This window comes from Erpetoichthys calabaricus, chromosome 4 (assembly GCF_900747795.2).
Source record: "Erpetoichthys calabaricus chromosome 4, fErpCal1.3, whole genome shotgun sequence".
In the NCBI taxonomy this organism is placed as follows: Eukaryota; Metazoa; Chordata; class Cladistia; order Polypteriformes; family Polypteridae; genus Erpetoichthys; species Erpetoichthys calabaricus.
This window is the reverse complement of record NC_041397.2, coordinates 84,391,696-84,404,550: the sequence shown is the minus strand read 5'-3', so window position 1 is coordinate 84,404,550 and position 12,855 is coordinate 84,391,696. Positions and strand designations below refer to the sequence as shown.

Below are 12,855 nucleotides of genomic sequence, written 5' to 3'. Positions count from 1 at the left end.
GGAGATCATATTAAAAAACATATAACAACAGAAACATGAAAATATGTGTTAAGCTTTTATATAAATAATGGAACTGATGAACACATTTCAAGTACTGATATATATATAGCATGTATATATTCATATTCAAATGTGGTTAATCATCCTTTAGCTATGACAAATGAATATTTAACTAGTAGAATAACTGAATTGAAAAAGTAAACAAACATTTTCATGTTAAATAAATAACAGCTTCATTTTTTTCTTCAAAGCCATGAAAATAACTAATAAACATATGTAGAAGGGGCATCCCGGCTGGGCATGGGACCCAGCCGCCCATCATAATATGTAGAAGGGCGTCCCGGCCGGGCATGCGGCCCAGCCGCCCACCACAATAGGTTGTGTGCATTTATACTCTGCAACAAACAACTATGCAGTAGTGGCCCTAGTGTGCTAACCATTGCAAGAATAAACACAAAATTTGTCATCATCTGTACTGTTTTGCAAGTGAAGGGAGCAGGTAGGCCCAGGAGTGTGCGTTCCGATGCCAACACAGCTCTTGTGGCGAATGCCTTTCCAAGTTGGGTTTTTCTTCAGGTGTATATCGATCTGGATGGCACACTGTTGGACCACGCCATGGAGAACAGGGCATGAAAAAAACATTTACGGTTCGTTAATGTTCATGTTCCATTATGTTACTTGATAATAACATTGGTAGTTTCCTGACAATAACACCTTTTCAATCATATACATAAACATGGGCCACCCTGTATAACACAAATAAACCACCAGAGATAAGGATACCACACAGCACTTAAGCTGTGCTTGAAGTGGTTGTCAAGTGAGACACCTATGACTAAATTTTTGTTCAGCTAACACATTTTGGCAAATGACCTGATACTTAATGATTCTAAGCAGCTTTACGTGCTTTCCATTTCCAGAAAATTAAATTAACTGTCCTTAGAGATTCTTACCGCATTTTAAAAATTTTGTTATAGAAGGTTAAACTTGCATCCATCACCCACTCCAGTGTATTTAACTTTACAAAAAGACAGGAGAATTCAGGAAAAAAAAAAAAATCCCTCGCTATATCGCGCTTCGACTTTCGCGGCTTCACTCTATCGCGGATTTTATATGTAAGCATATTTAAATATATATTGTGGATTTTTTCGCTGGTTCATGGGTTTCAGTGGACAATGGTCTTTTAATTTCTGGTACATGCTTCCTCAGTTGGTTTGCTCAGTTGATTTCATACAAGGGACGCTATTGGCAGATGGCTGAGAAGCTACCCAATCAGAGCACATATTACGTATTAAATAAAACTCCTCAAATATATTGTGAGCACGGGGGCTGTTCGCACCCCTAGAGGATACGACCGCTCCTCAAAAAACGCTGAAAGATTACCTTCACATTGCTCCCTTCCTTGCTGGGCTTACTTGTGGCTGCTTTGTCAAGAGATGTGCTTCCCGCACGGTGCTTTGCATACTTAAGATCAAACAGCACCTATTGATTTTTGATTGTTTGCTTTTCTCTCTCTCTCTCTCGCTTTGACATTCTCTGCTCCTGACAGAGGGGGTGTGAGCAGGGGGGCTGTTCGCACACTGGCCTAGAGGATACGGACGCTCGTCTAAAAATGCTGAAAGACTACCTTCACATTGCTCCCTTCCTTGCTGGGCTTCCTTGCAGCTGCTTTGTCAAGGGACATGCTTCCCGCACGGTGCTTTGCATACTTAACACTAGAATTACCACAGCCTACGAAAAAAACTCGTAGATCCGTCCCACCTTAAATCGCTTCTTAAATCCGTTCGCACCTCTCCGTCAGCGTCTTTTGTCATCTAAATGTACTGATAAAGACAAGCTGCAAGTAGCCGGCTATTCTATCCCCCCACCGACTTAGAACATGCACGAATTTCTCACAGCTCATGCTTTAATTGATTATCTGGGAGTAAAGTGGAGTTTTAGAGTGGAAATAATAAATCGTTATTTGGAACACACGCATTTCATTTGTGTTCCGTTTCTACAGTAATCTGTGTAAACACATTTTTAAAACAGAAACGTTTTTCATATTCTAGTAGTAAATGACAAAATGTAGGCATAAACTATATAATGTATGAAGCCTGAAGTCCAAATATCAAAGAAACACTTTCACGAAAGGTACAAATATAACAGAACAAGTGCACTTTTATTCAAAAATACAACTGCAGAAAAAAAGCGGCCTTAGTGTGCGACATTGACACTTATCTACAACGACTGCCGCCGTGGCGCAACAGTATCAGTTGCTGACAGGGAATCAACAGGTCACGAGTTCGATTCTGCATGACTGCCTTTTGAGAAGTGAACTGCTCTTATTTTTACTATTTTAGAATAAAAAGATACATTTGATTTCAGTCTGCAATAGCCGGTGTAATTTATGATATTTGTAAAGGTTAGCTTTGTTTTTGTTTTTTTTATTCACTTTTCATTCTCCCTACCCCATCTGACACTGCTGTTTTCACATAAAGACGCGCTATAGCTCACCCAAGGAGCGCCCTTCCTACATTTACGACATGTGTACTTGTTGCAGTGTACACACTTCTCTGTGCTTTGGTTCCTATTACACTGAACAAGCACCTGTAATTTGCAGCTCTATTCATTATCTCAAAACACCACGCACATTCACAGTAATTCCCAGTTATGTCCACCACTCACACCCACGCCCACAACCATACAGAACTGATTCCACATTAGAATTTCCAGTTCCAGCATAAATTCACAAACGATCTGATGCTGTTCATTTTCAAATAATATTGCATTAGTGCGATGATGTTTTCACATATATCGTCTTTCTTTCTTGTAATAGAAACCACAGCATAGAGAGAAGGGAGTACATTGTAACAGGTTCACACGTTGTAAATGTAAGAAAGACGATCCTTGCGTGTGTGTGAACTGTTAACATTTGAATCTGATGATTGCAAATAGAACGTCTTATTCAGTGTGCTTATTCAGTGCGTGCAAGAACATGCAGGTGGCCAGTTGCTGTGTGCTACAACGTGCTGGCGGTGATCAACGTACATTTTAAACAAAGAAAGAGACAAATATATGGAACGTTTCAAAGAAATCATTTTATGACGTGAATAGTACCAATCAGAAAACATAATCACACTAATACAATATTATTTGAAAATGAACAGCGTCAGATAGGGTGTGAGTTTATACTGTGGCGGTGTTAGAGTCAGATCAGAAGCTAAATAAGCTCCTGTTCTGACTCTAAGTAAAAAAGTATGAATTAATCAACAGAAACAACCGCGATCGACATTTTAAACTTAACGAATTACAGTGCATACCAATTTATCAATTTTATGTCCGTTTGAGGTTACAAAAAAAAAAAACACTTCCTCCCCAGAGGGGAGTCGAACTCTGGTCTCTAAGGCACGGCAAGGTTGCTGTGCTCTGAGTCAGCAAATCTTACTGCTACGCCACAGAAGGCGTTGTAACAACTTTGAACCTTTTGTGAAAGTGTTTATTTAATGTTTGGACGTCAGGCTTCACAAATTCTATAGTTTATGCCACATTTTGTAACATTTATTACTAAAATATGAAAAAGTTTCTGTTTTAACAATGTGTTTACACAGATTACTGTAGAAATGGAACACGCATGAAATGCGTGTGTTCCAAATAACAATCTATTATTTCCACTCAAACTCTGCTTGCTGGCTCGTCTTAGTCGGCTCATTTAGAAGACAAAAAAAGAGGTGAGAACGATTTTAAGGTGGGCCAGATCTACGCGTTTTTTCGTAGACTCTGGTAATTCTAGTGTTAAAAGCTTGAACGGCACCTATTGGTTTTTGATTGTTTGCTTTTCTCTCTTTCTCTAACATTCTCTGTTCCTGACGCGCAATCCTTTGAAGAGAAAGATATGTTTGCATTATTTTAATTGTGAGACGGAACTGTCATCTCTGTCTTGTCATGGAGCATGTTTAAACTGGAACGCAACCCCCGCGATCGAGGAGGGATTACTGTAATTGTTGGTTGTAGCACAGCAAATTGAGATAAAGGGGAGGAATCTGCCAATGTTTTCTACAATTCAATCATTCTTCAATATGAATCAGAATCATTCAAACAGGAAAATAAAGATCACAAGAAAACTTTGATGTTGCACCTAAATCAATATCTCTGCATTAAACTTCTCAAAAATAATAAATGCAAATTATACATTTTTACCTTTGATCGTGTTTTCACTTTGGATTTTGCCTTTTGCTTCCTTTTCAACTTTTTTTTACTCAAGGTCTTTTTTCCCCTAAAAGAAAATAAAATGTTTATGAACAAACAGTTTCATAAAATTTTATGTCAAAAACATAACTCATAATTAAGGAAGATTGTAACAAAGCTATGTTAATTAAAGTGTGATAGGACTCAGCATAGCTTTAGACTACAGACAAGTATAGGTGAAGAACTACACCAATGACAAGACAAAAAGTGAGAAAACAATAAGCAACATTAATAACCATTGAACATGACCACATAACTCTTAAAATTACAGGATGCCAAAAACAAAATATTGACAGAATTATTATATTTTCCAGTTAAACAAAACTCCACAACTATGCTATTTTGAATTGCTATGCATGCTGCATCCCAAAAGCAGGTAAAAACTTTGCATTAACGGAGTACACAGAGACACTGAAGTTTTCAAAGAATATGCTTAAAACACACATTTTCTCTGAAAGATACTTGTGCACCTCTCTCACCGTAATTCCTCTAAGACAATTGAAAGTCATGCAACACAATATTTAAAAGACTTTTGAGACATGTAACAAAGGCATATTTTTAACTACTTAGTTAATCTGCCTGGATACTCAAATAAAAAAAAAAACATTATCAAGCTTTTTGAAGTAAGCCTAGCACTTTTCCCCATTTATACTATGTGGAAAGAAGTATGCATCTTTAACAGAATTTGTTTTAACAAGTAATTATTTGAAGAAGAAAAAAAAAACAAAAAAAAAAAAAACACCATTAGGCTCTTGTATATCAAAAATTTCAGGGGAACAAAAGCATCACAATAAAAATAAAACATATTTCAAACGTACATATTCCATGTAAAAGCTGTTGCAAGAAATTATATAAAAAGAGTGCATTTAATTTGTGGTTTAAATAGTTGTATTACTTGCACAACATTCTCCTTCATTACAATAGTACATGTATGTGAAATTGCACATTTTCTTACTAACTTTGCCATCTAGCTAAAGACATTATGGGAGGGTAGGGGGAAGAGGCTGAAACCATTCTTAAGTATGAACATGTTTCCTAGAGGGTATGTGTGTCTTGTTGCTAGATGGCAACAAAGACCATGAGATGAAGCAAGTGTCACATATCTGATGCCTCCTCTTCTTTACAGTACGGAAACAAAGAATGGCAGACACCATCATCTAAAGAAATAGTCTGCCAAAGAAGCTTTAAAAATTGTTGATAACTGAAATTCTGGACGGTCAGAGAAACTTGTCCATGCTTTTATCACATCCCGCATCGATTATTGTAATTCCCTACTGGCAGGTGCCCCTTCTAATCTTATATCACAGCTCCAGCTTATTCAAAACTCAGCTGCAAGAGTCCTTACTTGAACCAGCAGCAGTGAGCACATAACACCCATCCTGCTCCGTCTCCACTGACTCCCTGTGTCTTACAGAATCGAATATAAAATCCTACTAATAACCTACAAAGCCTTAAATAACCTCATGCCAAACTACATCAGTGACCTTCCCTATCACTAAGTGCCTGCCCGCCCACTAAGGTCCTCTGATTCTGGCAATCTTGTTGTGCCCCTCACTAATCTACACTCCATGGGTGACAGGGCCTTCAGCTGTATAGCGCCCAGACTCTGGAATGACCTGCCAAAATTAATCAGGTCAGCTGACTCCATGAATTCTTTTAAAAACAACTCAAAACTCATCTGTTCAGGAAGGCTTTTAGCTCTATTTGACTTTATTACCCTTCTCTCAGTTTACTTCTCTGTCAAGATGCCAATGTAACCTGTATGTGTGTGCTAGACCATCAATTATGTTGCCTGTTTCTTTTGTTTCAGAATTCACTGTCTTAATCTTCTTTTTTATTTATCTGCTTTGTACAATGCTATATACTGTATACGCTGTCGTTCTTTATTATATTCTGTAAGTGCCTTGACCATGGGAAAGGTGCTATATAAATAAAATGTTTTATTATTATTATACCCAAGTATATAAGACAGAGAGCGCGAGAGAGAGGGAGGGGGATACCACTGCATTTTCCTGAACAAAGAGAGCTCATTCTTCATATCTTGCGAAGTACATATTTCTTTAAAAATGATCCCAAACTTCTTTGCTCCTCATTCCTCTACTGCATTTACATCCACCACCTCTGCTACATCTGAAAATATGAGTAAAATTACTTTTGGTCATTGAGAAGACATACAAGTTATATAGTAAGTACCAGGGTAACTAACTGTAGTTATTGAAGCCCTAATTTCACACACACACACCCTTATATAGTATATATTATATAAAATAACTTTGTTTAAGAGAAAAGCATTGAAAGAGTTAATATAAATTTTAAACAGCCACAGACTGAGTATGCCACCAGCCATTTTTAAGATGATTCTATTTTCTGTCTGTATGTTTAAGTTCTAAAGTACTGTACAATTCCAAAAAGCAAAAACTTCTAGACAGTCTTTAAAAAAAAAAAAAAAAAGCATGTGAATGAATTGTTAATGCTGACTTCTTCAAATCAGGGTTGTATTTTAATATATGGTCAAAGAGATTTGCTTTGCTGTTTCAAAAATCAATGCTACTTCAAAGTGAGTAACAGCGAAACTGTCACTGCACAATTGATGTTTGCAATGGGTGGGCATAAGACAAACAACCTGGTCACTTTAATGTCAATGTTCAAAGGATTAACCTATAGGGCTTCCATGCCAACTTTTAATAACATTACCAGTAGCAGGGCCTACATCTCAGAGGGAACACTGAAAATAGTAGGCTGTTTGTTTATTTTAAACATAAAAGAATATCAACATAAACAGATTTTTCTTTCCACCAATTTTTACTTTTTTCAGTTAGGGTTGAGTATTTAGTTGTAATTTCAGTTTAGTTTTTATTTTTCCACTGAGATTTTACAATTGTTTTTATATTTGAGTTATGTGTAAAATCAACAAAGAAAATGTATGATGTATTTGTGAGTAACAGGATATTTTATTAGTATATCCAAGTCATAATTATTTAACACCTATATTATTTTGCTGTTTTTAAAAACTTCTGCTAGTTTTTAAATGGCATAAAGTGGAGCTAAAATATAATTAAGCATTTGGGAATTCAATAATGATCCTTAACTGGCTTTAACTGTGGTGCATATATAAACCATGCCCATGAAGACCATGAAGGTGTTAAAGGTGAGCTGTAATCATGGGTTAAGACCAGGGAGCGTTCACAAAAGCTAAGAGAGGAAATTATTTCATTGCACCTGAAGGGCATCGTGTATAAGAAGATCTTCCAAAAAGTCAACATTCCAAGTGACGCCATTGGGAGCATTATACGGAAGTTTAGAAATATGTCACATCTGCAAACCTACCTAGCCGAGGAAGAAATCCCAAAATTTCACTAACAGCACATAACCATTAGGTCTAGGTATAGGATATGTATCAATTTTCTGATTAATCATTATTTTTCATTTAAACAATTTGATATCGATTCTTTAATTCTCAAGATCAATCTTGTGATTCTCTTTCCTGCTCAATTACTACATGTGGATTTTTGCTCATCTTTGTTTTTGGTATCCGATTCAACAGATGACGCTAATGCACCTGTCAATGCTTTCAACAGAAAAATACAATTTACTACTTCGCATAAAATGGTGTGTCGTGTTTAACTGAAATCAGTATCTTAAGTCACTTAAATCAGATGTGTGGATTTACTACGGATTAAAATGACATAATGGTAAAGAACAACTGAATAAAAGCAACGCCATATGCAAGCTTTCCAGCTCGGAAGCTAAGCATTGTTGTAACACAACAAATTTGAGAAATCATTTATCCCCAATATCACCCATAAATGTAATTTCAGTCAATATCCAAACAAGCAGAGCCTAAACAATCTACACTGGAGCTCCAAGCTTCTGTTTAATTTGCCATAATCCCCTAATGTGAAACCTGTAGAATTATAGAAAGTCACATGTCTTCCCACTGTATCTTTACTTTTGACTAATTCAACATAATTTTAATTTTAAAAACAGGGGAATAAATTTGCCTTATATAGTTTAGTTGAAGGATGTCTACATGGAGATTCATAACACACGGATAGGTTATTGAATAACATTTATTATTTAGGAAGAAATATTTGATTTTATAATAATATTTGGAAGATGATATAGATATTTTATAAAGTACAATCCATTGCATTGTATTAAAACAAGCAGCCCACATAATTTGTGCGGACTCTGATGTGCCAATACATATGTTAGTTAAATTATGGTGAATTTTGAATGCAGTGGGTTGATTACAATGAGATGCCTTATACCAATAAAAGATATGCAGTTAATTTCAGTGCATTTGATAAAGCCGCGTCAGGGATATGAATCTAAAAAATAAAGGGAAACCACACAGGAACAGGAGCACTGCTTTGACGCTGGGTGCCGCAAGTATGCAAAACCAAGCAGAGAACTTGCGTACGGCAGGGATTGAGCTGGCACAACAGCAGCAATGACCACAGTTGGTGTTGTGGATGATGCCTGCTCAGAACTATTTGTTGTACCAGCAATCAAAAATATAATGTCCCGTGACCGCTATCAGACTATCATACGGCATTTGCGCTTTGACAACAAAGACACCCGTGCAGAACGAGTGAAAAACAACAGATTTGCTACGATTTCGGACATCTGGCAATTTTTGTTGAGAACTGTGTTTTGAGTTACAACCCTAGGCAAAGACATTCCAAGTCTGTGGTCATAAAGCTTACAGAGCAGTTCCTGGACAAAGGCAGAACCGTAACAATAGACTGCTTCTTCACAGCGCTTTCACTGCTGCACTGCAACACAACTCTGCTTGGTACCATAAGTAAAATGGGACTTCCACCTGCAGCTAAAGTCACTTCAGTACATGTGCAACTCTCCACACTAGTGTTTAGATCTGGCAGCGCCATGCTGACGGTGTATGCGCCCAAAAAGAACTGTTGTGCACAGCTGGTCCATAAGGGTCTATTCTATCAGAAACTTGCTACCTCTGCTCTGTATAAGAACATTAACATTTTTTTCTCGGCCATCAATACAAACTACATGGGATAAAAGTAACGCACAATATAGATTTAATTTTTGTGTGGTGTATTCCTTTAAGAAATATGCTGGGTATATTGTAGGGCCATTAGTCATTTTCACAATGGATGCCAGAAGCAACATAATAGCAGTACAGAACATTTGTGGTTTCAGTAAATTAAAAAAACACAAGTTTAATTAATCATCCAAAAGTACACCACACACAAAAGTGGACTTGCTATCTCAAAGCCACAAGAGAAAAACATAGCTCCATCCTAACATTCAGTCAAGACAACTGAAAGGATCTGATATTCACGGCTCCAATAAAATTAATTTCTATTTAAAGCATCCAACAAACAACAAATGTTACTGCTATTTGATCCTGAAAGTAAATCAGCAAGTCAAAAATGTTTAAGGGAAAACAAAAAAGATAAATCTTGCTCACTTCAGATATCTACTATGTGCATATTTAAATCATTTCAGGCTGAAAAATAGGTTACAACTTTGTATATAAATAAAAACATAAAAAAATAAAATAAACATCAGAACCAGTTTATATGACAAAGAAGAGGCATATTGAAGCATTTCTACCTTGAAGTAAACTTAATTTGTTATAATACCCTTATATCCTTAACATACAAGGTAAATAATAGCACTAATGAGTTATTGTGTTTTTATTTAAGTTGTCTCTTAGGATTTTGTGCATCGATTAAAGTCAGAAAAAGTAACCTTTTCTTTAAATTGCTAACAGTAAAAAACAATTCCATTATTAAGATTCTGACCCTATTGGACTATATTTACTTGAATGTGCATATATAAAGATTTCATTTATGATGATGACTTTCTTTCTAAAACCCAATCTGACCCTTACAGTGCACAGAATCCCTTCCCACTTATCTAATGGAAAGAAATGCCCCTGTCCTATCAAAAAGTAACTTCAGGCCAATATTATAACGTTTCTGTTAATGTATCTCAATAAATTGTAATTATTCAGTTAAAAAAAAAAGTTTCATGCACCCTCTCAACAAGAATTGGAGTTCTTTTCATATTTCTGTTGTTGGAAATCTAATACCACCTTTCTTTTTTACTAAGAATAGTTGCTTCATATTTAGTATCAGCAAACATGGTTAAAGAAGTACTGAATACTACTACTGAAGCAGTACTCTGAATGAGTATCAGAAATAATGTCAATTCTGCATCAATCACTAAACACTGGAATTATTCAACATAATTTTATTCACAATAGGGGTGCACTATGTTTCTGGCCTTATTGGACCAAAATGTACTTTCCAAGGGGGGAAGGGCCAAAAGAAGAGAAATCATAACTTATTAGATTATACATTAACTCTTTCAGGGCAGATGTCAACTTTTGTCAAAAAGAGGGGTTGATTGGGGTTAATCAAATGTAAACAGTGTGAAAGCAATGTCAGTCCTGGAGGGCCGCAGTGGCTTTGGGTTTTGTTACAACCCAGCTCCTTAATGAGAAGTCCATTTTTGCTGATGAAGCACTTATTTATTAAGCTTACATTCTGATGCCTTATTTTAGTGGTCTCTCTTATTAAGGTTCCCCATCTTTAATTGCTTGTTTCAGTCTTAAACAGCTACATTCACTGGTTCTTCTTAGCAATAAGATGCAAATGACAAAGGAACCAGCAGTTCTCAATCTAACTGGTTTCCATTTACACCTGTGTGGATTCATTACACACTATTTGGTTTAATAAAACACTTAATAGAAAAATGTGACAGACTGAAAATTATCTGTTTTAGGCCTCAAATCATTTGGATGATATCCTTGGAAAGGGAAAAAAAATCTATGATGCAAGAAGCCAATATTGCATACAAACAAGCCATAAAATTAAATAAGGATTGGTATCTAATTAAGCAATTGGGTTGGAATGAAAACCTGTAGCCACTGCAGCCCTCCAGGACCGACACTGTCCACCCCGGTTTTAGATGGACTCTCTTTGCTAGAAGGAAAGTTAGCTTCATTGGAATGACCGATATTCCCTGCACTCATCTGAGTAGCAAGGAGCAAACAGCAGCAAAACTGGCAGACACCTGGTGAGAGATCAAAGCGAATACGTAAAGCAAAATACTCTGTGGATGATGTTTTGCATATTAACCCTGCACTGGACTCCGCCTTGGCAGACTCAGATCTTGATACAAGTGATCAAAAATTAATGTGAGGTACCAGCATCATCTGATCAGTCCCCAGCTGATCAGGTTTGAGTAGCGGACGTGCCTATAGCAATGTTCGCCTGGGAGGATCGCCACTTACAATGACAACAGTTACAAACCAGATGGCGATGCACTGTGACCATGATCGCTGCTGCAGCCTAGCAGCCAGCCTGTCACTCATTCTTAAGAACTGGCAGCTACATCACGCAGCAGCACATTTTATGTTGATTTCTGTATGAAACCATTGCTTTGTGTGCTTTTCAGCCCTTAAAGAGTTAAATAGATTACTAATAGTGGTAGACTTCTGAAATTTTAACAAACTGTTAGGGAGTAAATCAGGAAAAAAAAATACCTTATGCGTCAGTAGTAAACCACCTGTTCTGTAGAACACTCAAGCATGTTGATTAATCAACTATTAGTTTAACAGAAAAGTAGATCAAAACCCTGCAAATCTCACAGCTTTCACAGTAATTGAAAGGGTTTTACTTTTTGTTGCTTCTCAACCATGTCCTGTGGCAATTGATTGTATAAATTTACCTTTCATATAAAAACTAACAGGTTGTCTTTATCTGAAAAAATATAGTAGCCATATAAAGATAATTTTAATCAAAACTCTTAACATGGCAAGAAAATAGGCAAAAAGTGCTAACTAGAATGAAAGACTACAAGATAGACACTTGTGTCAGTTATTCAAAAGGTCAGTGCACTTCCACATGTCGAAACAATGTATAGCTTTTCACAAAATGGAGTGAGCATTAGTAATTCTCCATCTTAAAAAATATTGTACAAAAAAGAAAAATAAATAAGTTATTAGATTACAGTGCACAGGTAAATTAATACATTTTTAAAAATTAATTATTGGCAGTAAATTAAATCACAGTTCACTTTTACTACTGACAGTTAATGCTTGCTGTGAATTAAGTTTTTTTCAATGTGGGATGCACTTTTAAGTGTAAGAGTAGAAGTCATGAGAGGAATTTTCAGAATTTTCCAGATTTACTCCTTCCTAAACACCACTCAAAAGAGAAGAAAAAAACTTTGCTATTTTGCAAAGCTATTGCATTATTGGCCAATAATTAATGCATTATTTCATAAACATCTTACCTGCTGTTGCAATCATCATCCTGAACAGGTGTTTTTTTGCTTGTCTAGTGACAGCTATTAATGGAGAGATTAAGCATGAGAGGTATCCGATGGATCCTTCTCCACCACCTTAGAAGATCTTGATCTTGCAGATGATCTTGCCTTGCTGTCCCACACGCACCAACACATGCAGGAAAAAACTGGACACCCATGCCTCTTTGGAGGTCAGGGGGGACTGAGAGTGAGCCAAAATAAAAAAACACAGATCATGACACTGAACACTGAATCCTCTCCACCAATCAAAAGTACAGTATATGGTGCTGACCTACCCAGGACTGGTGTCCTGTCTACACTGCTGCATGGGTG

At 36.5% G+C, this 12,855-nt stretch overlaps 1 protein-coding gene across 1 annotated transcript in view; it reads right to left on the bottom strand.

Annotated features, from left to right (window-relative positions):
- The window catches only part of mycbp2 (MYC binding protein 2), a 412,376-nt gene that overhangs the window by 352,717 nt on the left and 46,804 nt on the right, over window positions 1–12,855 (bottom strand). The window contains 1 exon segment of the mRNA XM_051926880.1: window positions 4,180–4,255. Coding sequence (XP_051782840.1) covers window positions 4,180–4,255 — 76 coding nt within the window.